The sequence below is a fragment of the Bos grunniens genome, chromosome 29 (genome assembly GCF_055505025.1).
Source record: "Bos grunniens cultivar Pamir isolate PY7600 chromosome 29, Bosgru_T2T1.0, whole genome shotgun sequence".
NCBI lineage: Eukaryota > Metazoa > Chordata > Mammalia > Artiodactyla > Bovidae > Bos > Bos grunniens.
The window spans coordinates 27,535,943-27,562,938 of NC_141193.1; the positions used below are offsets into that span (position 1 = coordinate 27,535,943).

The 26,996-nt window shown below is 40.4% G+C and overlaps 1 protein-coding gene across 25 annotated transcripts in view; it reads left to right on the forward strand.

The window, feature by feature from the left end:
- NELL1 (neural EGFL like 1) overlaps positions 1-26,996 on the forward strand; it is a 1,048,536-nt gene that overhangs the window by 611,049 nt on the left and 410,491 nt on the right. Inside the window, exon 14 of one of the 25 annotated variants that reach the window (XM_086385573.1) lies at positions 9,493-9,611. The exons of the other annotated variants lie outside the window; for them this stretch is intronic. Within the exon in view, the coding sequence (XP_086241699.1) occupies positions 9,493-9,596 (104 nt within the window). The 3' untranslated portion in view covers positions 9,597-9,611. Of the gene's footprint in view, positions 1-9,492; positions 9,612-26,996 lie in introns of those variants that run through there. 25 annotated transcript variants of the gene reach the window in all.

Below are 26,996 nucleotides of genomic sequence, written 5' to 3' on the forward strand. Positions count from 1 at the left end.
ATTGAACTTGGATTGGTCATCTATTTCATATATGGCAATATGTATGTTTCAATGCTATTCTCTCAAATCATCCCACCCTCACCTTCTCCCATAGAGTCCAAAAGTCTGTTCTTCATATCTGTGTCTCTTTTGCTATCTTGTATATAGGGTCATTGTTACCATCTTTCTAAATTTCATATATATGCATTAATATACTGTATTGGCATTTTTCTTTCCAACTTACTTCACTCTGTATAATAGGCTCCAGTTTCATCTACCTCATTAGAGCTGACTCAAATGTGTTCTTTTTAATAGCTGAGTAATATTCCATTGTGTATATGTACCACAGTTTTCTTATCCATTCATCTGCCAGTGGACATCTAGGTTGCTTCCATGTCCTGGCTATTGTAAACAGTGCTGTGATGAACATTAGAGTACAGGTGTCTCTTTCAATTCTGGTTTCCTCAGTGTGTATGCCCAGTAGTAGGATTGCTACTTTGCCAACAAAGGTCCGTCTAGTCAAGGCTATGGTTTTTCCAGTAGTCATGTATGGATGTGAGAGTTGGACTGTGAAGAAAGCTGAGTGCCGAAGAATTGATGCTTTTGAACTGTGGTGTTGGAGAAGACTCTTGAGAGTCCCTTGAACTGCAAGGAGATCCAACCAGTCCATTCTGAAGGAGATCAGCCCTGGGTGTTCTTTGGAGGGAATGATGCTAAAGCTGAAACTCCAGTACTTTGGCCCCCTCATGCGAAGAGTTGACTTATTGGGAAAGACCCTGATGCTGGGAGGGATTGGGGTCAGGAGGAGAAGGGGATGACAGAGAATGAGATGGCTGGATGGCATCACTGACTCAGTGGACGTGAGTCTGAGTGAACTCCAGGTGTTGGTGAATGAACAGGGAGGCCCGGTGTGCTGCGATTCATGGGGTCACAAAGAGTCAGACACGACTGAGTGGCTGAACTGAACTGAACAGATAGCAGTTCTATTTCCAGTTTTTTAAGGAATCTCCACACTGTTCTCCATAGTGGCTGTACTAGTTTGCATTCCCACCAACAGTGTAAGAGGGTTGCCTTCTCTCCACACCCTCTCCAGCATTTATTTCTTGTAGACTTTTTGACAGCAGCCATTCTGCCCAGCATGAGATGATACCTCATTGTGGCTGTGATTTGCATTTCTCTGATAATGAGTGATGCTGAGTATCTCATCATGTCTTCTTTGTCTTCTTTCCATGTCTTCTTTGGAGAAATGTCTATTTAGTTCTCTGGCCCATTTTTTGATTGGGTCGTTTATTTTTCTGTTATTGAATTGCATGAACTGCTTGTATATTTTTGAGATTAATTCTTTGTCACTTGTTTTGTTTGCTATTATTTTCTCCCATTCTGAAGGCTGTCTTTTCACCTTGCTTACAGTTTCCTTCACTGTGCAAAAGCTTTTAAGTTTAATTAGGTTCCATTTGTTTATGTTTGCTTTTATTTCCATTACTCTGGAAGGTGGATCATAGAAAATCTTGCTGTGATTTATGTCAGAGAGTGTTCTGCCTATATTTTCTTTCTTGATGTCCACCAAGATTATAAACAAACAGTCCAAATATCACTTGTTTCAATTTTTTGTAATTTGACTAGGGACATGCTTATACTTTATTCCAGTTTGTTTCATGTCTTTTTTTTTTAATTTAATTTTATTTTTAAACTTTACATAATTGTATTAGTTTTGCCAAATATCAAAATGTTTCATTTCTAAGCACTTAACCTGGGCAAGCTACTCACCCCCTGAATCTCAGTCTCAGTCTGTGAGATTGAGATCCTATTTCTCACCTCACAGGATTACTTCGAGACTTAAAAGCAATTCTAGGTATAAAGGTCTTAATGCTGTGTCTGGCTAGCATCAGTTTCTTCCCTTCTAGTTTTAACCTGCTTCCTACTTAACAATTATTTATGAGAAAGGGGTTACCATGCAGATACCATGTATCTGGCTTTTGATGAGTATATCTGTTTCTTAGAATTATCTGAAACTGACTCTAATTTAAACAAAAGGGACTTACTGCAAGGCTATCAGGAGCTCATAGACTTGCTAGGAATGATGGAGAAACTGCTATAGAAAGGACTGGAATCTAGAAATTCCAAATGATACAGGAAGAAAGGAATAGTTCCATAGCAAGAATGGTTGAATGGATAAACACGACCACCACTTTCCCTGCCCTCTTATTTCTGTATCTCTCAAAATTTAGAGTTGAAGCAGAGGAGGAGTCTGATTGTCTGCGATTAGGTGACAGGATTCCTCAATGGCTTTATGGGATTTTTTGAAGGGAAGGCCCCATTCCCTCAGATCCCATGTAGGAGGGAAGTTCCTGAAGTTACTCATCCATCACAGTGCACACAGTAGTGGTGAAGGACAGACAGCTCCCCACAAAGAAACCCAGATACTGCGGGAAAAGGAAATGGATGCTGGATGGACAAAAAATAGCAGGTGCCAAAGACAGTGAGCATATGCATGCTTATACTATCATCTCCAGATATTTTTACAGATTCCAAATCCATCAGTTCTCAGTCTTTATCTTGGTAAACTTAAAGGGTCTTGATTGATTTTAGTTTGTTCTTCTAAGACAGCCTTTTCCATCTCTGAGGATGTTTTAATTGCTCTTCTTTGGATCTTTTCCAAGTCTTGTTAAGTCCTTATTGAGCTGTGGCAATCAGAGCCGCATGGCGTTTTGAGTACTGATGCAGTTTGATTGGTTTCAAGGAAAGGACCATGTGTTTGGTTTTATGATCAATATCCTTGGTCAACATTAATGTTATTTATTGAAGGATTGGAGACAATATATTTTGTTTCTACATTACTTAGGCATCCAGCAACGTAAGCTTTGCTGGCTCCACAAGACTTAATATTCTTGAAACAGAGAAATGTGAATAAACAATGAAGTTATTTGACACTACTTAGGAGAAGGGGAAAAATAAAAACCCACATTTCTGCACACCCCCAATCTGTTCTTTGAGCAGAAACTCTTTGGTTTGGGTTTTAGATCCAAGTAATCAACCTGGATTTGGTTGTCAATTCTGGTTTTCCAAATGTGTAACCTTTGACAAGTCACTTTAATTCTGCCTGGTTTCTGTTTTGTCATTAGTGAATTAGAAGTAATAATAGCTGGACTGGATTATACGTAATTTCATGTGATTACAGTAACTGAGGCTACAGCAAAATATCTGGCACATGGTAGAAACAGAAGTCTCCCTTTCTCTTCCCCCTGTATTGAAGAGACAAGAGAAGTCTGAAATAATTAAAAACACTGGATCTGTTGGGGGTTAGTTAAGGGAAGACTTTTTTGGAGTTCCTAGGTGGCTCATTGGTAAAGAATTCTCCTGCCAATGCAGGAGATGTGAGTTCAAGCGCTACATTGGGAAGATCCCCTGGAGTAGGAAATGGCAACCCACTCCAGCATTCTTGCCTGGAAGATTCTATGGACAGAGGAGCCTGGTGGGCAACTCCATGGGATTGCAGAGAGACAGAAACGACTGAGCATGCACGCATGCTCGCACACAAGCACATAGACATGTGCTTCCTTTAACTCGGGTCTCTGGCAGGATGCTGTGATGCTGCACAGTGGCAGTAGGAAGGTTGAGCATTGACCTAGCTATTTTTCTTGGTCAAATCCCATAAAACCTTAATGCCTGGAGTCCAGCCTAGACTCTCCCTGCCCCCTCCAAGTCCTCGACTGCAGGGGCCCTCAGCACAGCTCAGTGTATAGCAGTTGTGCCTAGGATTCCTTCTGTTAGTAAGACATTCATTCATCTGAATTCATTCATGCAGTCATTCATTCAAAGGGAAGACTTTACAGAAGTGAGCCTGGAGCTGGTCTTTGAGAGAGAGAAGTAACTTCAGGGACTCTCTTGAGTTTATGGAAAGAGAGAGTGAGTACATGAATAGAAAAGTCGGCATATCTGAAAGTTGAAAGTAAGGAAGACCAACCACTTTCCCTCCTGGTTTTCAGAGGAGTTAGTTAGAAAAGGATGGATGATGGTGGTGAGATATCTCCTGATGAGATATTAGGAGGTTTCTGTGCCCAGAAAAGCATAAAAAATAACATTTAAGATAGTAAATTCATTCATGATGACCAGGCTTGTATCAAAGAGTAGACTATTAGCAATGAACACTTTCCCTTCAAATTCATTCTTATTTATTTTTAAATTTCATACAATATCTTTGATAAAGAGTGTTGACTCCATTACTTGTCACAGGCTCTGCTCTAACTTCATCTTTCTGAGTTGTCTCTGTGAATTGTAACTCTGTGTCTGCCCCAGGGTTGACTTATTCAGATTCATAGAATGTTAAAGTAGGCTACTGCAATTCCTCCACATTCCAGATGAAAAATCTGAGAAAGGACATGAAATGCCAAGCACTATGGATTTTCTGAAGCACCGTGTAACAGAAAAACCGTGGATTTTAGGTAGATTTCTTGCACTTACCTAAATGCATGAACTTGGACATGTAATCACCCCACTCCAGTAGTTTTGCCTGGAAAATCCCATGGACAGAGGAGCCTGGTAGGCTGCAGTCCATGGGGTCGCTAGAGTCGGACACGACTGAGCAACTTCACTTTCACTTTTCATTTTCATGCATTGGAGAAGGAAATGGCAACCCACTCCAGTATTCTTGCCTGGAGAATCCCAGGGACGGGGAAGCCTGGTGGGCTGCCATCTATGGGGTTGCACAGAGTTGGACATTACTGAAGCGACTTAGCAGCAGCAGCAGCAGCAGGACATGTAATCTGACCTTAGGAAATCCAGTTTCCTTTCTATTTAAGAAGGTAGACAATGCCTACCTCAAAAGATGATTGTGAGGCTGAAATAAGAGAATATTTGTCAAAAGAGCTCAATCACAATTAGTCCGCTTCCCCTTTCTTTGGAGCTGATTTACCTTCTGCAGCGTAAGGAGAGGGTTGCCCCCCGCCCCATACACTTTATGGGAAGGAGCACCAAGGGGTAGGTCAACTCACAGAAGGAACCTCAGGGTAAATGACTACGTTTCTTGGTTCTGTTCTTTTCAAAGCAATATTATCTGGGGAGAAGGAGGTGAGCGGCATTTCTTCCTTAGTCACAGCTTCTGGGGCTGAGACACTTCTCATGATTCTGGCAGAAATTCAGACTGACATTTGAGGGGCAAGGCAGATGGCCGTCATCTCCATTAAGAATAACTGCACCCCAGCCCTTTATCCACGAGTCTGCAAATGTGTTTGGCTCCCATAGAATGTTTATGTGTTGGCAGTTTCAACCAAATGATTGCTTCCAGCCTGAACATATAAGGACTTTCAGATGGCTCTGTGGCTTTTTTCTCTCACCTTTACTTATTCCTGCGGTCTCCAAATTTACAACCCTTAAGGCATAAAAAACTGTTACCCAGAACTGGAAGAACTACTGAACTGGGATTCCCCTCTCCCCCTAATTAAAAAATTTAAAAGCATTTTATTTAACTGAAAAGAACCAGAAATGAAAGCAAAGTATAATATACAGGAAGGCACAGTGAATAGACAATGGATGTGCAAATTAGAGAAACTGGATTTAAGTTTCAGAATTTCCACTCACCTGCTCCAAGGCCTCTGGCTGTGTGATTTTGACTGTCTGATCAGTATTGAATTCAGTATTTTAATAATCCATTGCAGCATAATCTTTTTGTGACCCTATAAGTATATTCCTTTAGTAGGTTCAAAACTATTACAAACATATAGGAAAATTGAGAGTCTAATGCAATGAACAATCTTGTACGTACCATTGAATCCTATCAAATTTTAACATTTTACTATCTTGCCATATATACTTAATAAGGTTCAGGTAGCATTAAATTGCTTAGATACCCTTCTTGGACCTCATTCATCTTCCTATTTCTCATGAATTTATTACTTATTTCCATTCATATTTCTATATTATTACTGTGTCTATATATTTATTAACACTATGTAGTATTCTTGTACTTGTTTCTTACATTACAGATATGACATCATACTGCATATATTCAATTGCCATTTGCTTTTGTGATTCAACATGTTTTTGAGATTTATCCGTGTTCATATATGTACCTCCAGTTCATTCATTTTAATTGCTATGCAGTAACTAATTGCATGAATAATCCACAATTTACTCATTCTTTTTTCTGTTCACTAGTTTTTGCAATGGCAAATAGTGCTAGATTTAGTACACCGAAATATGTCTCTTCTGCAGTGTGCATCTTTAATTGGCCTTCATATTGTCCCATTGCTTACGAAGATTGGAATACCATTGATCCCATTGCTTATTCCTATGTTTGTTTGTTTTGTAATCACTTGGTAGCTCAAGGAATTATTAACAAACTTAAATTTACTCTCTTTCTTAAAATTCAACACACATTGCATGTTCTCTTTGGCACTGGACTGCACAAAGTATAAAAATCAGAAAAACCTTATAACCTGATTGCAGCAAAGTCTATACTGTTGACAAGCCATATACATTTATTTTCCTGCCTGTTATTATCACATATGATAGTAAGAATGTCTCCTAAGTCCATTCAGTTCAGTTCAGTTCAGTCGCTCAGTTGTGTCCGACTCTTTGCGACCCCATGAATTGCAGCACGCCATGTCTCCCTGTCCATCACCAACTCCCGGAGTTCACTCAAACTCACGTCCATCGAGTCGGTGATGCCAACCAGCCATCTCATCTTCTGGCATCCCCTTCTCCTCCTGCCCCCAATCCCTCCCAGCATCAGAGTCTTTTCCAATGAGTCAACTCTTCGCATGAGGTGGCCAAAGTACTGGAGTTTCAGCTTTAGCATCATTCCTTCCAAAGAACACCCAGGGCTGATCTCCTTTAGAATGGACTGGTTGGATCTCCTTGCAGTCCAAGGGATTCTCAGGAGTCTTCTCCAACACCACAGTTCAAAAGCATCAATTCTTCGGCACACAGCTTTCTTCACAGCTTATCACAACTTTTGCATCCATACATGACCACTGGAAAAACCATAGCCTTGACTAGATGGACCTTTGTTGGCAAAGTAATGTCTCTGTTTTCACTATGCTATGTAGATTGGTCATAACTTTTCTTCCAAGGAGTAAGCATCGTTTAATTTCATGGCTGCAGTCACCATCTGCAGTGACTCAGTCCACTGGGCTATACTAATATACCAGAACTATTCTTAAGCTTAGTTGAAACAAATGAACTTACAACAGTTTTTTGGTGTTCTACTCTGGTTTTTATTTTTTGTATTTATTGTTTCTGTTTTTTACTTAGAGTGCTTCTGGCATTATAAGAAACACATAATGGAGACCCAGATGTATTTTAATTCTTAATAAATTTGGCTTGTTTATGGTCAGAGTGCTCTGGATATACTGCTTAGCTACATGGAATGCTGGAACTATTACCAGAAAAAGAAAGTTTTCTGTTGTTTTTTGAGTTTCAGATGGATATTTGCTTGTCATATTTAACAGTATTGAAACTGGAGTCTCAGGACTGGTCCTTGTGCAGATTGAGGAAAGATGCTCAGTCATTTGTTGGAACAAGACAACAGATCATGTTTCCAATTGTGTTGTCAATCAGATTGACAAGGTATGATAGTTTTGTGCAGCAGCAAGTTATTTAGCTTTAAGAAAGGATATAGAACAAGAAGTACCTGCACAACCAGTAGCATCACGGAGGCCTCAGACACCTGGATGTGGCTGCTGGTGTCCCATCCTAGCATGGGCTTTGTTTTGGTCTCAAGGCATGGAAGCTGACTGTAGTCTGGGTCCCTTCCCTGTCAGGGAAGAAGCTTCATGTTACATTGGGCATATTCTAAGGTAGCGGTATAATTGAATGACTTGAGAACATGGGTGGTCTCTGTGGTCAAATTCCAGCCCTGGCTGTAGAGAAGCTGCAGGGTCTATGAACGTTCAGTTTAATATCTTGAGGTCACCTAGTACATGGAAGCGAGTGTGTCCAGTCAGCATTCTGAAAGGCACCTGTTGACTTAGGGACCTAACTATTCTGACTACTACATCTAGGATGCTCCACAGTAGCCTTGAATCAGAAATCAGTACCTGGTAAACCTAGCGAGACCCTCATTTATCTCTAAAGGTTCTCTTTCCTCACTTGGTATTGCAGAATGTGCACCCAGGGATCAGCTGTTCCTCATCCATTTCCAGAGGCTGGAGGAAGAGGTTATAATCCAGCTATTAACTCTCACCTCTTACGTTGCCTCAGTTTACAAAGCCTCAGCAATTCAGTCTGAGGACAGTCGGGGATAGAATATAGTAGAAATGGTGCTTTCTGCCTTCCTGCCAAGGGAGACTTTGCATGTCATATGGGGCATATTCTAAGATAGCAATAGAATAGTGATTGGAGAGCACAGGTAGGCTCTGGGGTCAACAAGTTCATGTTCAAACTCTGGCTGTACTACTTCCTAGCCATCTCTCTCTGTGATAGCCAGAATATGAAGGTATCCATGTCCTAACCTCTGGAACTTGTTGATAACTTAAGTTTAAACAGATGAATGGATAAGAAAGCGGTGGTACATATACACAATGGAGTATTACTCAGCCATTAAAAAGAACACATTTGAATCAGTTCTAATGAGGTGGATGAAACTGGAGCCTATTATACAGAGTGAAGTAAGCCAGAAAGAAAAACACCAATACAGTATACTAACGCATATATATGGAATTTAAAGAGATGGTAACAATAACCCTGTGTACGAGACAGCAAAAGAGACACTGATGTATAGAACAGTCTTTTGGACTCTGTGGGAGAGGGAGAGGGTGGGATGATTTGGGAGAATGGCATTGAAATATGTATAATATCATATATGGAATGAGTCGCCAGTCCAGGTTTGATGCACGATACTGGATGCTTGGGGCTGGTGCACTGGGACGACCCAGAGGGATGGTATGGGGAGGGAGGAGGGAGGAGGGTTCAGGATGGGGAACACATGTATACCTGTGGCGGATTCATTTTGATATTTGGCAAAACCAATACAATATTGTAAAGTTTAAAAATAAAATTTAAAAATAAATAAATAAATACTTCACTTTTAAAATAAAAAAAAATAAAATAAAAACAAAGAAGAATTAAGGTTGAAGACAGAATTATGACTTCTCATCAACTGACTTTGAGATGACTTCATTTTCCTGAATTATGGGTTGGCTCAATGTAATTGAGAAAATTTTTATAGATGAAAGAGGGAAGCAAAAGAGAGAACCAGATAGATGGCATCATGAAGGACTTAGCTAGGTTCGTTTTGAAGATGAATGAATGGCCATGGGCCTACGAATTCATACAGCCTCCCTGGTGGCTCAGGTGGTAAAGAATCTGGCTGCAATGCTAGAGACCCAGGTTTGATCCCTGGGTCAGTTAGATCACATGGAGAAGGGAATGGCTACCCACTCCAGTATTCTTGCCTGGAGAATTCCATGGACAGAGGACCCTGTTGGTCTACAGTCCATGGGTCACAAAGAGTCAGACAGTACAGTCTAAGAGTCAGGAACACGAAGCAACTAACACTTTCTTGGGGCTTTCCAGATGGTGCTAGTGGTAAAGAACCCATCTGCCAACGCAGGAAGCATAAACGACAGAGACGTGGGTTCGATCCCAAGGTCAGGAAGATCCCCTGGAGGAGGGCATGACAACCCACTCCAGTATTCTTGCCTGGAGAGTCCCATGGACAGAGGAACCTGGTGGGGTAGTCCATAGAGTCACAAAAAGTTTGAGAGGACTGAAGTGAATTAGCAAGCACACAATAGAAACTTGAAAAGTCAAGGAAACTTTGCTCTCCAGAGCACTACCGCTGTGCCGCCACTGCCCTGCCTCTCCATCCCCGCCACCCGGGCGAAAAGGAACTCAACTCTGCTGATACTTTGATTTCAGCCCAGTGAGACCCGTTTTGGACTCCTTGACCTCCAGAACTGAAAGATAATACATTTGTATTACTTTAAATGAAGTTTTCGTAATTTCAATAGACAACTAAAGCTTTGCCCTTTGCTTCTCTGTGATTTATTTTCTCGTTTTGTAAACTGATGTTTATAACAGCCCTGCCTCCCCCTACCATGGCTGTGAGGTGTAAATGCCTGTGCAGGGCTCTGTGCTCACTCTTGGTGAGACCCAATCTTTGGTTTGTGGTCTCAGGCGAAATGAGGACAGTAGTCATTTCTTGCCTTTCTTATAGAATTGATGTGAGAAGAAAATGGAGTTGTCTTAACTTTCATTTTTTAAATAAAGTATTGAATACTATTCAAATATAACTTGTAATTTAACTCTACATTTCAAGTATCTTAAGAGATAATATTTCAAAAATGTATGAAAAAAGGCAAAATAGTACACCGTTCATTTCAGGAAATAGTATTGGAGTAATGGGTGGTGTTAATTCCGTTGATTGGTGCTGAGTACTATGGTTTTTCCTTTTAGGTATTCTATATTTATTGCAGTATTCATTTCCTATTTATGTGGTAATAATTATGGTTCCTCATTCCAAATCCCAGAGATATGTGTTATCTTTTAATTGCAAACTTTGCTTATAATTTCTGAATGTAAACAGAATGATATTTATTTAATTCAACTGAGGATGAAGCAGAAGAATCGTCTCTTTGGCCAGGATGTAATTATCATACCTCCACTAACACATTTCAAGTGTTTTAAAAGGTGTGTTAATTTTCAGTAAGTGAAATGACAAAATTCTTGTTGTACTGCTTTTGCTAATGATTAAGTAGCTCAAAAATATTTATTGTGAGTTTTGATTGAATGTACAGAAGAATACATTCTGGCAGATATAATTAAGGCTTATTTGTCTTGATTGCTTTTTAAAAATACAGCTGACCCTTGAACAACAAGGGAGTGAGGGGCACCAGCCCTCTTCATGGTTAAAAATTCACTTACAATTTATAGTCAGCCTTCATATCTGCAGTGCCTCTGTATCTGCAGATTCAACCAATCGTGGATTGTGTAGCATTGTTATATGAATTTAGTGAAAAAAATTACATGATTGAGCGGATCCTTGAAATCATTTTGTTAAAAAGTTAACAGATTCCCTTTATTGAGGTCAGAAGTACACTACGCTTATCTTTCTCTGAGTGTATATGGAATGAAAAGTGAACTAGGCTATTATTATAATTATCATTGCTTCTGTTTTCACAAAAATGTGGCCATCTGTAGTGTGATAGAGGTATTATTTGCATGTTCTGAATTTTCAGGTGACTGGTAGTCACTGTTAGAAGGCACATTTTATAGTGATAAATTTTTAAAATGGATGTTTCCTGTGAAGATTTAATGTTGCTCTTTGTTTTGATTCTATTACCAGAAGCATCTCAGAACTTAAAAGAGAAGGTCAAAGAAGGGGGTATGGTCACACTTTTATGGATCAACAAATAGTCCCATCAGTAGTCAATAGTGATTTCATCAGACCTAGAATCTGAGCTGTTTCAGTTACCTCTTAGGGCAAAGGTATCACAACACGACCTCACCCATTTTTCAGTCTAAAGACGAAGAGCAAATTGGACATCTAGGAATCTGTTAAGGTTTTTTCAGGACATTTCAATCTGTTTTTAAACTGTTTAGCACTGAGAAGTGATAGCCATTTGTAATATTTAAACAATTAAAATGAATATAACTAATGCACACCCTGAAAGTTATTTCTTGTCATTTCTTCTCTTCTTCTAAACATAAAATAATGGTAAAGACTCTGGTTATTTGACTACTCCTATATGAAAATTCATGAGAAACACTGGGCTGGAAGAAGCACAAGCTGGAATCAAGATTGCCGGGAGAAATATCAATAACCTCAGATATGCAGATGACACCACTCTTATGGCAGAAAGTGAAGAGAAACTAAAAAGCCTCTTGATGAAAGTGAAAGAGGAGAGTGAAAAAGTTGGCTTAAAGCGCAACATTCAGAAAACAAAGATCATGGCTTCTGGTCCCATCACTTTATGGGAAATAGATGGGCAAACAGTGGAAACAGTGTCAGACTTTATTTTTGGGGGGCTCCAAAATCACTGCAGCTGGTGATTGCAGCCATGGAATTAAAAGACGCTTACTCCTTGGAAGGAAAGTTATGACCAACCTAGATAGCATATTCAAAAGCAGAGACTTTACTTTGCCAACAAATGTCCATCTAGTCAAGGCTATGGTTTTTCCTGTGGTCATGTATGGATGTGAGAGTTGGACTGTGAAGAAAGCTGAGCACTGAAGAATTGATGCTTTTGAACTGTGATGTTGGAGAAGACTCTTGAGAGTCCCTTGAACTGCAAGGAGATCCAACCAGTCCATTCTAAAGGAGATCAGTCCTGGGTGTTCTTTGGAAGGAATGATGCTAGAGCTGAAACTCCAGTACTTTGGCCACCTCACGCAAAGAGTTGACTCACTGGAAAAGACTCTGATGCTGGGAGGGATTGAGGGCAAGAGGAAAAGGGGATGACAGAGGATGAGATGGCTGGTTGGCATCACCGACTTGATGGACGTGAGTTTGAGTGAACTCCGGGAATTGGTGATGGATAGGGAGGCTTGGCATGCTGTAATTCATGGGGTCGCAAAGACTCGGACACGACTGAGCAGCTGAACTCAACCAAACTGATATGAAAATTTCAAAAGTTTTGAGTGATTTTTAATGTTGCAAATAGTTGGTTTACCTTATAGAAGAATACGATTCCTTTTCAAAGAGGTTGGCAGGCAGAAAGCTTAAATTTTAAATATTTTGTAGTTTTGATACTCTCAAGTAAATCAGAAATAAAGAATGAAGTTTCTCCTGATATTATACAATAAATAGGAAACTGGATCATTCTTCAATAACTGGATAAGGTTTGGTTCTGAATGCAGACCCAAATAAATAAATAATAGGAATTTTGTTACAGAAATCTTGAAAAAAAAATCAATAAATATTTGAAAATGCTTTTGCATTTTAGAACCAGTCAGCATCTTTGGCATAGCCACAAGGAAATAAAGAAGCATTTGAAAAAAAGAAAAAAAAAAAGTCTTTATAGAGGAAAAAAAATCCTCCTGTAAGTAAATCTAAAATAGAAGCATTTCAGAAACTTTGTGTCCTGGAGATGCTGGATAGTTTTGAGTGGAACTTCTACAAAGTTATCAAACACCAGAAAATTTCACAGATCAGAAGCCATTTCATTTGATGTTCCTGATTCCCACCCCCCACCCCCGCCACCCCCGCCACCCCCGCCCGCCCTTTGAGTGACAGGGATAAAGCAAAGGTTTTAGAGACTGTCTGCTGTTTTCACTTTGGGCACTGCAAAGGGAGAAATTCAAATCAGATTTTTAGATTGCTAGGATATGTCCTACTTTATGGAAAAAAGAACCTCATGGTATTTATACTTGCAATTCTTAGCGTTGCAGGTTTTATAAGATTAGATGCCAGCTGCACTGGGTCTCCTTTTTGGGGAAACTCACAGATGTAAATAATTTCCATTCCATCAACTTTCACTCCTGTTGAGCCACAGAATAGTTTTAATGTCAGTGTCCTTCACATTGGAAGATTCCCCAGCTATGAAGCAAAGGCCATGGCTGAACACATTGACCTTTACTTTGTTAAACTATTTCTTTAGGACAGACTAATGTTAGTTATCGGTGGCATTTTTAGGGGCTCTGTCTCCTGCTGCTGTGCCTGACCTGTGGCTTCCGTACTTCCTAATTCCCACCCTGATACCCACCTAACAACCTCCAGGCTGGAGCTCGCCTCTGCAGTTACGCTTGTCTTTTGCGAATCAGTTAAGCCGTGGCCATTTGCCTGAAAAAGGCTGAGTTATTTTCCCCAATTTTATCTTGTGGAATAGATATTGGGAAAGGTTCAACACAAAGACCAGATAGCTTGGTTGTTCTCAACCTTCACTTCTTTCCTGGGAGATTAAAAAAAAAAAAGCTTATATCTGGACCCACCATCAAAATTCAGATTCAGTTGTTCTGATATGGGCACTGGTTCATTTTTAAAACCTCAGATGATTTTATATGTGGACAAGAAGATCTAGGAGCTAGGTCTAGGCTTAGGATTTTCAAAGTATAATTCCTGGACCAGAAATGTCACTATCACTTGGGAACTTATTGGAAATCCAAATCCTCCATATTGGGAGGCATGCCAAAGTTTGAGGAAAATTGATGCTTTTGAATTGTGGTGTTGGAGAAACTCTTTGGAGTCCCTTGGGCTGCAAGGACAGCAAATTGGTCAATCCTAAAGGATATCAACCCTGAATATTCACTGGAAGGACTGATGCTGAAGCTCCAAAACTTTGGCCACCTGATGCAAAGAGCCGACTCCCTGGAAAGTACCCTGATACTCAGAAAGATTGAACCTGAAAGGAGAAGAGGGTGACAGAGAATAAAATGATTAGATAGTATAATGGACTCAATGGACATGATTTGCACAAACTCCGGGAAATACTGGAGGACTGAGGAGCCTGGCATGCTCTAGTGCATGAGGTCACAAAGAGTCAGACACGACTTTGCAACTGAATAACAGTGACAAAGTTTGAGAACCGCTGGTCTAGAGTAAACTCCTAAGGTGGGAAGAAATGGCTTGAGGCTATGCTCCATTGATACGCCTGTACTATATGTGAAAAGTGGGTCAGCACAAAGCCACGTCTAGGAGTAAGTCTGACACTAACCACTGGGAAGCAGGCAGAATACTGAGATTCATGCTAGCACCCCGGCATCTCAGGAAGTTCTCTATCAGGAGATAGGACCCAATTCCAGCCAGTGGTAATTAGCGTGTGAGCTTTAGAAAGATACTGTATTGGTTGCAAATCCTGGACTTGACTTTTATTAACTCAGCAAACTAACCTCTCTGAATTTCATTTTTTCACATAGGTGAAACAGGGATGGTAGTTACTACCTTTCTAGGTTACTGTGACAGTAGAATAAAATTGTGAATGGAAAATATCCAGGAGGAGTAAATGTCTAGGACATGTCAGGACAAAAATGCATTCTCCAGAAATTATTGATATTATTATTTCTGCATAAGAATAGTCATTACATTGTATGTGGTACTGTCTCTGTTTCCTGTTGCATCCATGGTAAATATTATGAATTAACCCCAGCAATCTTCCTTGTGTATTGAGGCTCTGAGTGTTTTCTGATACAGCACTTTAGGAAAACACACTCAGACCTGGGTTTCAAATGAATCCCATTTTAGAGACTGCTGCTTTCACTGTGCCCCTTGCAAAGGGAGAAACCCATATCAGAGTTTTAGATTGCTGGGTATATCCTACTTTTATGAGGGGGGAAAAAACTTGAGATTAAGAATGCAAAAAAAACAGAGGAAATCCTTTTCCTCTGTTTCTTTCTTGCCCACATTTAAGAAACACCTGATATACAGCAATGTCCAGTAGATTTACAATGCTGTGTATGCATGCGAAGTCACTTTAGTTGTGTCCAACTCTTTGTGATGCTATGGACTGTAGCCCACTAGGCTCCTCTGTCCATGGGATTTTCCAGACAAGAATACTGGAGAGGGTTGCCATGCCCTCCTCCAGGGGATCTTCCCAGCCCAGGGATCAAACCCCATCTCTTATGTCTCCTGCATTGGCAGGCGGGTTCTTTACCACCAGTGCTGCCTGCATAGTGCTGCTGCTGCTAAGTTGCTGCAGTCGTGTCCAAGTCTGTGCAACCCCATAGGTGGCAGCCCACCAGGCTCCCCCGTCCCTGGGATTCTCCAGGCAAGAACACTGGAGTGGGTTGCCATTTCCTTCAATGTAGGAAAGTGAAAAGTGAAAGTGAAGTTGCTCAGCCGTGTCCACTCAGCGACCCCATGGACTGCAGCCCACCAGCCTCCTCCGCACATGGGATTTTCCAGGCAAGAGTACTGGAGTGGGGTGCCATTGCCTTCTCAGCCTGCACAGTGCTAGCCACATTTAAAAGTTCTGATAGCCACAGTAAGAAAATAAGAACTTTAACTTGAGACATTGTGTGTCCAGAGCTCATATTTCTAATCCCTTCACTTTACCACATTTAGAGAGGACAAAACCTTGTCTCTGATCTTTATTTTTGCTCTGACCTAGAAATTCTCCAGAAAAACCTTTGGCTCTGCTCTGATTTCCTACTTCCTCCCCTATTAATACATTGCTAGACAGCATCAACCAGAGGAACTGAATATAGAATTTGGTAACAGGTTTCACCAACTCTATAAACATATACCTTGAAATTCCCAGGGAGGTCATGTAGTTGACGAAAATCTATTTTTGAGTGTTGCAAAATTGCTCTTCCTTAGGTTCATTTTAGGGTCTATCTATGTCAGGTGATAACTGAAATCACTGCAGAGAGAAACTGCGAAACCACTGACAGTTGGTGAGTTATCCTTTAGCATACCTCATTCTGAAGATGGAAGGCTGTCCCAGAGGAATGAGCACAGTCTTTCCAGGTGCTTTGATCTCATTTCATCCCAGCTCCACAAAAACCTCATTGAGTTCCTGTATCCCATCACGCCATGGGCACAAAGCCATGGATACTGTCCTGGGAATCTATTGCTGTCTGATGGACACCTCAAACTTAGTCATGTAAAACAACCACCATTTACTAAACTCATAAATTGTGTGGGTGAATAATCCAGATGGCCCGGCAGGGATGGCTTGCATCTCCTTGATATCTGGGCCTCAGCTGGGAAATCTTAAAGGGCTGGGAAGAAGTCTCAAACAACTGAGCAGCGCCATCTTCCGAAGGCTTCTGTCCTCATGTGTCTGGTGCCTGGGTTGATATTTCTTGAAAGCTGGGCTCAGCTGGGACCGTCACCTGGAGCCTGCACACATAGGTGCCTGGCCTTGTATCTTCAGCCTTTTACCACCTGGCACTGAGTTCTGGGAGGTAACATCCTGGGATGGGGCATCCAGAAACTGCCAGACTCTTTCTGACCTTCACCTTGGAAGTCATGTGACATGGTTTCTGCCACATTCCCTTGATTACAAATGCATTTGTATGGGAGGAATAGATTGGTCTCCATGACTCAGGGAAGGGTGAGATTATACTGCAGAATAGCACGTGAGCTGGGAGATATGGTTTTGTCCATTTTTAGAAACTCTGCCACAGGCCCAGAGGAGAAGATGGTACTTGTTACTATCTGTAAACATCAGGGGAGTTACCCAAAGGTGGAGAGATGGGCATGGGACACCTATATCAAGCAGCTTCCTTTTCCTTTGGAAGGAATCCTGGCCCACAAGTGCATATTCATTATGTAAACGGGGTTATTTCCTCTGCCTGTGTTTCCATGCCATGGAAATGTTGAGGCGATTTCTATAGAACCGTCACCTTGCTGTAATGATTTACTGTATGAACTGTAGTGTTGCTTTGACAGTTACTCAGTTTGTTTGCTGTTTTATTTATAATTATTTTCAAAGTTGATCCCTGTATCATTTTGCCTAGCTAACTCCCATTCAGTTCTTTCATTAAATGTCACTTCCTCCAGGAAGTCTTCCCTAACTCCTCACCTGGATTGTGTTCTCTTGTTGTGTATTATTATTATTTCTAGTGCTTACTATCTGTGACTAGAAGGCTTGATTTGTCTCTAGATAATAGGCTTTAAGAAGAGCCTTCCTAAGAAGACAGGACCAATGTCTACCTTTGTATTCCCTCTGCTGAGCACATTGTTAGCACATAATATATGCTGAATAATAACACACTGTTGAAGAAAGTTGCTTTCGAAATCTATTCTTGAACATGGCCGGTCTGGAGGGATAAAGAAGACAACAAAAGGCAGGGAGAGGACCACAACATTTTCATGACGTACTTCTCTCTTCTTCCTCTACCTCCTCCTTTTTATTTTTCCACTTCATTCATGGAGGAAATCAATTGCAGAAACCTCCCAGCACACTTACCTAAGCCCACTGGGCCCCCACTAATCTCCATATTAAGGATCATGGAAAGTAGCTAATATCATGTGCTATGCTGGGTCGACTCTCCCAGGAACAAGGAAGGAAGAGGGCAGCGAATTATGGATGGTCTACCAAGAGTGTACCTTCCAGTCCCTGAGGCTGAGAAAGCTTAGTGTCTTCTTATGTATGCTCTCGGGATTTTCTTGTTAATACAGATTCTTAGGAATACTCACCAGAGAGCTGAGACAGTATAGACAAATTGTAAGCCTCTTCCAAGTTTAATAGATACATACTTCAATATTTTTAGAATGGCACTTCCTTTGACAATTGGCCTGGCGTGTGTGTGTGTGTGTGTGTGTGTGTAAAATTAATTTTATTGAAGTGTAGTTGATTTATAATGTGTTAATTTTTTGCTGTTCAACAAAATGATTCAGGTATATATGTGTGTGTGTGTGTGTGTATACGTATATATATATTCTTTTTCACTTTTCCATCATGGTTTATCACGGGGTATTGAATGAGTTCCCTGTGTTATAGCATAGAACTTGCTTGCAATCCATGCTGTATATAATAGTTTGCATCTGCTAACCCCAGGTCCATTCCGTCCCCCTCCCCGCCCTCTCTCCCTCTTGGCAGCCACAGGTCTGGCTTTTTTATCTGTGAGTCTGTTTCTATTTTGTAGATAGGTTCACTTGTGTTATATTTTAGATTCTACATATAAGTGCTGTCATATGGCATTTGTCTTTCTCCTTCTGACTTACTTCACTTAGTACAATAATCTTTAGATCCATCTGTGGTGCTCTGGAGGAGGGATAGCAGCCCACTCCAGGATTCTTGCCTGGAGAATCCCTTGGACAGAGGAGCCTGGCAGGCTACAATCCACGGGGTCACAAAGAGTTGGGCATGACTAAAGCGACTGAGCATGCATGCATGGTGATGCATATGGCATTATTTCATTCTTTTTTAAGACAGACTGGCATTCCTTTATAAATATACTCCACATATTTATCCATTCAGCTGTCAGTGAACACTTAGGTTGCTTCCATGTCTTGGCTATTAATGGTGTTGCTATGAACATAAGGGTGCACGTATCATTTTGAGTTATAGTTTTGCCAGAATATATGGCCTGGTATATTTGAAGTATTCTGATTTTCAGAGTCCTAGACTAGCTGCATTAAAAAACAAAACTACCAGTTACTGAGCATCTAGTATTATGTATTAGGAACTGTGCAAACCTTTCAAATTACATCTTTCTTAATATTCCCAACTCCACAACAAGTAGGTAGCATCATCTCTTTATAAAGATGGGGATATGGGGTCTCAGAAGGGTTAAGTGACTTACTGATACCTTAGAGTTGCTTTATGTAAGGACTGGTTTTCAAACTCAGTATGTGTGTCTCAAATACCTGCTCTTCCCTGTACCCTGAAAACACTGTCACATGACTTCATTAACTTTGTATCCTCGGCCCTCTTTCTTTCAGTCCTCCAGGGTCTCTTTTCTAGGAAACATGAAGGGCATCAGGACTTGGTTCCTCAGTGTCATCTTAGCACCTCAGTGGTTGAACAATTGAATATAATACTGGAAAATTATTTTTCTAGCACTGCCATAACAAACTGCCACACGCTGAGTGGTTTAAAACCACAGGAATGCTTTCTTCCACAATTTTGGAGGTCAGAATCCAAAATCGATGAGCCAGCAGGGCCACACTCCCTCCCCTCTCCGTTCTGTCTTCTAGGGGCTCCGGTGCTCCTTGACTTGCAGCTGTGATATGTCCAGGCTCTGTCTCCAGCTGCACATGGCCTTCTTCCTGTTATGTGTTCTCCTCTTGAAAGGGTACCAGTCAGTGGATTTAGGGTCCTCCTTCATCCATTGTGGCCTCATCTTAACTAATGACATGTGCAAAGACCCTGTCTCTTGTTAAGGTCACATCCTGAGTTTCCAGCGGATATGAATTTGGGGAAGAAGCATTATTCAACCCACTACAGATGGGGATGGAGAAGGAATTCAAAAGGAACAAAGGGACATACTGGAAAGCAGGGTAATAAGACTAGCACATTTTCAGGGTTCTGTGTTTCCCTTTAATTCTATTCTTTTTTTCTCTGGGGCTTCTGAGCCCAAGAGCACAAGGAAAGACATAATCATGTATTAAAACAGGAGCAAAAGAGACTTTTTTGTTTGGCCAGTCTTCTTCCCAGATTCCTTGTTTTTCTGCACCATCACCTTGCTTCAGACAGAGAAAGACCAATACATTCGTGTCAAGAATTCCTGAAGCAGAAGGCAACTTCTGTGATAAAGAAAAACATCAATACAGCATTCATTTTCTCTCCATGTTTCATATTTAGACAGTTTTCTTCAGAATCTCTCTGGGTAGCTGTGGAACCTACACAATAGCCATCCAGCCTCTTCACAGCAAAAAGAGAAAAGGGTCACTTTGGGGATGCTTTTGTGACTGTTCCGTAAAGCCAAAGTCCAACAGCAGTTTCACATCTTTATTTTATTCTCATTTTGGATATTTTTATTGGTTAGGTGTTCAAAAGAAACCCAGAAACACTGGAGTGCAGTTCAGCTCTTCATTAATTTTGTAGTTTAATGATGCATTGCTAAATTAGCCCTGTGGAACAAAACTAACATTTACGGAATCTGTATTGCTTAGCTGGTACACACTAGACGCTTCATGCTCGATCAGTTACTCTTCCCAGCAGCTCTGCATGATGGATCTTATTGCTTCCAATTTTTGGCGACAACGCTGAGATTCAGAGAGCAAGCAACAGAGCTGGATTTGGATTCAGAGCCTTGGGGACATAAACGAAAGTAGAAAGCTCCTAGAAGTATCTTCCTATAATTATTGAGGAAAAGCTCATGGAAAATGCAGGCCAATATCACACCGTGAAGATGTTGATGATGATGGTGGTGGAGGTGGTGGTCTCTGCCCTTTTTGGAGCATCCACTATGCGCCCAAAATAATTTCACAAAGTTTATTCCCAATAGCATTCACTGTATAAATGTTTTCTGAGTGTCTTTTTCATAGTATAATCAGTTTGGACCTGATGAATCAGACCCTAAACCTGGCTTTCTACTCCTAGGCATGCTATCATTGTCTCTTTTATATCCGTAGAAACTGTGGTGCAAAGAATTTGTCAAATCTCTCTGAGATTTGTATTCAGAACTAAGATTCACATGCAGATCTGTCAGCCTCCAAAACTTTGTCTTTTTGATACAAACTTGGTTGCACTGAAAGCATTTTCCTTTTCCTTAAAAGACAAACAAGCACTTTTTTTTAGCAGTAAAAGATACATATTGTTTGTAAAAAATTCAGAAATACAAACTGAATGAAGTAAATAATAAAATGCCTTCCATTTATCCTCTGTCCAACTTCCCAGTGTAAATCATTGCTAATGGTTTAATACACATTTTATAGATGTTTTTATTCATGTACAAATATGTGTAAATGATTAATATATATTATATATAACATGCCATACTTTATATATAGTACTGTATATCCAAATCAAAAAGCACTTGATTGAGTTAGCTACACTGTGGTTTGTTTCTCCCTGCTGGGGAGGAATTAGGGTATATTTTACAGAAGCTAATAATAAAAGTAAAAGATTATTTGATGCAGATCACACACACACCAGAAAGGATGGGAACTGGCTTGTTTCCTTTCACTTTTTGTTTTTGCTTCTGCAGTGATTCTGCCGTATCTGTTCTACCCATATTCCTACTCACGGTTGTGAGTTGAGAATAGTTTTTGGTCCTAGAGACCCAAGCCTCTTTTCCAATGGGAAGACTTAGTACACTTTTTTCTGGAAACGGTTTAAGTGTCTACTGACAGATGAATGGATAAAGAAGATACGACATATATGTATATATACTGTGAAATACTAGTCAGCCAGAAAACATGAACTCTTGTCATTTATGACCACATGGATGGACTTTGAGGGCATTGTACTAAGTGAAATCAGTCAGATGGAGAAAGACAAATACCATATGATTTCATTGATGTGAAATATAAAAAACAAACTAAAAAGTGAATAACTGAACAAACCAAACAAAATCAAACAACTAGATACAGAGAACAGAGCAGCAATTACCAGAGGGGAAGGTTTGGGGATGCAAAATGGGATAAGGGGGTCAACTTTATGGTGACAGAGAGAAACTAAATTTTTGGTGGTTCACACTGAAACTCCAATCCTTTGGCCACCTGATATGAAGAGCTGACTCATTTGAAAAGATTCTGATGCTGGGAAAGATTGAGGGCAGGAGGAGAAGGGGACGACAGAGGATGAGATGGTTGTGTTGGCATCACCAACTCAATGGACATGAGTTTGAGTAAACTCCGGGAGTTGGTGATGGACAGGGAGGACTGGCGTGCTGTGGTTCATGGGGTCGCAAAGAGTCAGACGTGACTGAGAGACTGAACTGAACTGAACTGATGCTGTGGTGTATACAGAAATAGAAATAATGTCATATGCATGAAATTTGTATAATGCTACCTCATTTTAAAAAAGAAAGAAGAAAAAATTGGAGACTGAATCTTCCAGAGGGAACTGGGATTATAGGGCTTGGTATCTGGGAAGTAGTAAAAATGGTCTAAGCTATGGTAGTTTAGCCCCAAGAGAGGCAATATAGAGGCGTCCAGATTCTTCACTGGTGTCCTCAAGAGAGGGTGAATAATGGGTATACAGTGGACTCCAAATTCAGGTTCTAACTCCTGGAGTACCTGCTCTTGGCAAAGATTTCAGCACCTGAGTTTAGCAGCTGAATGGCAGGGCTTCATACTGTTCATGGGGTTCTCAAGGCAAAAATACTGCAGTGGTTTGCCGCTCCCTTCTCTTTGACAGTGTATTAAAAAGCAGAGACATTACTTTACCAACAAAGGTCCATATAGTCAAAGCTGTAGTTTTCCAGTAGTCATGTACAGATGTGAGAGTTGGACTATAAAGAAGGTTGAGCACTGAAGAATTGATGCTTTCAAACTCTGGTGTTATAGAAGACCCTTGACAGTCCCTTGGACTGCAAGGAGATCAAATCAGTCAATCCTAAAGGAAATCAGCCAATTAACTTGGAAGGACTGATGCTGAAACTGAAGCTCCAATCCTCTGGCTACGTGATGTGAATAGCCCACACTTTGGAAAAGACCCTGATGCTGGGAAAGATTGAAGACAGGAGAAGAAGGGGGAGACAGAGGATGAGATGGTTGGATGACATCATTGACTCAATGGACATGAGTTTGAGCAAACTCTGGGAGATGATGAGGGACAGGGAAGCCTGGTGTGCTGCAGTCCATGGGGTAATAAAGAGTTGGACACGACTTAGTGACTGAGCAACAACAAAGCAGGGCTTCAAGCCTCCGTTTAATCGGCCAGAGTAATAACCAGTGTGGAAACCAGACAGCCTTCCCATAAGGTTTTGCCTGAGACCCACAGAACCATGATAGAATCCCACAAAGGGCAAAGTAGGGTGAAGTGGAGTTCAATAATAAATGAGATTTAGTTGTCCATTCTGGCAAATAGAGGGCTTACAGGGCTTAGAGTTGTATTTACTCTGACTTAAAAAATTGTTTCTCAAATTCATGCACTGTGTTAGATTGCAAAGACATTTGTCCTTGAGCCTAAAGAACAGATTTTCAGATTTCACATTTAAGAAACTGGGAATGAATGCATTTTATATATATTTACTTCTTCCTCCTTCCCCCAATATTACTATTAAATAAGTGTTTTTTCAATTAAGGAAATGTAGCATGTCTCTAGGATATTAGCAAAATAACTAACATTTCTAATCCTTCTTTGCAGAACATTTCACCCAAGAATGATATCTGATGAGTCTTTCCATCCCTGTTTTAAGACATGGCTAGAGATAAAAATGCCAGTTTAATTAAGAACTTTATACTTAGTAATTTTTAACAGCTTTATTGAGGTATAGTGTATGTAGCATAAAGTTCACCTCGTTAAAATGTATACTTCAGGGACTTCCCTGGCAGTCCTGTGGTTAGAACTGCATACTTCCACTTCATGGGACTCAAGTTCGATCCCATCCTGCAATATGCCAGGTGTGGCTAAAAAAATAACCCCCCAAACAAGCAAGCAAAAAAACAACAACAGTGTTTTACTAACCCACACTAATTAGAACAAAAACTATCTCAGTGAGAGTTACAAATTCAAACAAAAATCTTAAAAAAAATAAAAGTACAGTTATTTTAAGTGTATTTTCAGAGTTGCACTTCTGTTATAATACTCTAATTTTAGAACATTTTTATCACCCCGAGGAAAAAACTTGTATCCATTTCCTTGAACTTAGCCCTAAGTAGCCACTTACCTAGTTTATGATGCTCTAGATTTGCCATCTGGATGTTTTATATAAATGAGAATGTAAAGCAGGTGATTGACTTCTTGTACTTAGCAAATGTTTTTGAGGTTTATCCATGGTACGTGCTGTTATATGTAGCAGTGCTTCATTCTTTTCTTTCTTTAAAAAAGTTTTTTAATTTTTTTCACCACACTGCATGTGGGCTCTTAGTTGCCCCACCGGGGATTGATCCCACACCCCCTGCATTGCAAGCACAGTTTTAACCCCTGGATCACCAGGGAAGTTCTGCTTCATTATTTTTCATTACTGAAAAATATCCCATTATATTGATATACCACATTTTCTTTATGCAATCATATGTCAATGTCTTTATGGGTTGTTTCCACCTTTGGCTTTTATGAATGATGCTTGTGTGAATCTTTGTGTGGATATATAAATTCATTTTTCTCAAGTGTATGCCTAGAAGCAGAATTGCTGAAGCATGTGGTAATCTTATATTTACTACTTTGTGGAACTGCCAAGTAATTTACAAATATTTCATTCCCATTAGCAGTGTACAAGGGATTCCGTTTCTTTTCTATTTTATAGATAATTTCTGTGATCGGTCTTGATTATAGTCATTCTGGTGTGTGTGAAGTGGTCACTGTGGTTTTGCTTTGGGTCTCCTTCATGACTAAAAATGTTGAGTATCCTTTCATGTGTTTATTAGAGATTTATATGTATGCTTTAGCAAAATGTCTATTTAAATACTTTTCCCATTTTCTAATTGGGTTACTTTTTTATTACTGAGTTGTAAAGGTTCTTTATATTCAAGATTGCTTAGAAGATTCAAGTTGCTTAAAAGACGCATGATTTGCAAGTATTTTCTTAGAGTCTAGGAGTTGTGTCTTTAGCAATTGTTTATGAAGGAAGTGGCCTGCCTCAGAGAGAGTTCCTTAAACCTCATTCCTTTCTCCTTTTCCTACAGTCACTGTGATAAATGAATATATCAACACATCATTACCTGATTGTATTTCATTTATAAGTTCTTCCCATCTAAGTTTTCCCCAGCTGCCTGATTCAATTACCTTTTCCTTTTCTTAATTCTCCTTGCTGTTGTTGTTCAGTCATGGCCAACTCTTTGTGACCCCGTGGGCTGTAGCCCACCAGGCTCCTCTGTCCATGGAGATTCTCCAGGCAAGAATCCTGGAGTGGGTTGCCATGCCCTCCTCTAGGGGATCTTCCCAACCCAGGAATCAAACCCAGGTCTCCCGCATTGCAGGAGGATTCTTTACTGTCTGAGCCACATATTATAGGGGAATCTTTCTGAGCAAGGTAATTGAGCATTCTTTACTCTGAAGAGGTGAGGACTGAACTGGATACCCAGGATAAGCAAGTGTTTATGTGGCTAAGAAGGAAGAGCATGTGAAAGTTTCTGTGACCCAAGGGGACAAAGCCCTTTTGAAACAGGGAATAGAGCGTGGTGGTAGGAGCTGAGCAGACAAATGTGAAAATGAACTGAGGGAGTCAGGTTGGGAAAACCCATGACAGGCTGAGGAGGTTATATTAAAAATGTTTGTCCACATTTTAAGACCAGTGAAAAGTAATTGAGGGGTTTTAGAAAAGACTGTAAGATGATCACCTTTGAATTCCAAAGAATGAATTGAAAAATGAACAGTGATTATGAGAGTTCCATTTAGAAGCAATAGGAAGAGCTCAAGTATTGACCGCTTAGATGTGGGTAAGATGATGGTAGCTTTGATGAAGGTGGGAGAAATGAAGATAAAAGAATGAATCTGAAAGACATTTAGAAAGAAAAATCAATGAAACTTGATGGTTTGATAAGGGATTATGGTGCTAATTCTTCTGCCATGATTTGACTGTAACTGTCTTGGTTTGACTCTCCCATTCTACCCCTTGGAGCACTTAAAACCTCTCTTTTCCCATTTCTTCATTTAGAAAATATGGATGGTAGTATTTAATTCATATGAATGGTACAACACTTTTAGAGCAATATCTAAATCATAGTGTCTGCTCAAAAATATGCTAAACAATTAAATGTGTTCAGGTTTATGAAAAATTCCAATTATTAGGGATTTGTTTCTTTGAAAAAGTGAAGGAAAGTGAATATTTTCCTAAAAATTAAATACACTGAAGACATGGTTCTGGCCAAGTTGGACTATCCCCATTCCTCCCAGGTCCATAACAACTAAAAAACCCTTGGATATAACACAACAAATTCCCGGGTAGACTCTGAAAGGTGGGTAGAAGAAGAAGGACTACATAGCAGCTCTGGGAGATGAACAAGAATGCATTGAGTTCCCTGTTTTTGTTTTGCCTTTGGTGTCTCTCAGATGGGGAGCTGAAGAACTCTGGAACCTGAATCCACAGATAGGCACAGAGGAGAGACTGCTCCTAGAGAAAGAATGAGAAAAGGCAGTCTAATAGAACAGAAAACCTTTCTGAAAACTCACCCTCCTTGAACCATATGATAGTAGGAAATCTGCTTGGCAGAAGCAGGTGGTGCTTTAGGTCCCTCTCTGTGGGGATGTTGGTGGGCCCCACATGGAGCTGGGCCTCCCCTCCTGTCCAGCAGCACACAGACTGTGCAAAGCCAGGGCAAGGCAAGGTTGATGGGCAGCCCGTCTCCCCGCAGCTTCAGTGCCAGGGGGATCCATCAGAACCTCCACCTCCACCCAGGATGGACAAGGCTGTACGACATGCAGCTGCCATTACACTTAATGCTGAAAGACTGATTAGTTTCTTCCTCACACTGGGCACAGCCCAGTGATGGTGTGCTCCCACTCCTGTGTGACACAGCACTGGAGATCTTAGCCGACAGAATAAGGTGGCAGCACAAGGAAATAAAAGGCATGCATACCAGAAAAGAAGAAATAAAGCTAATCCTAATTACAGATGACATGCTTGCCTATGGAGTCAAT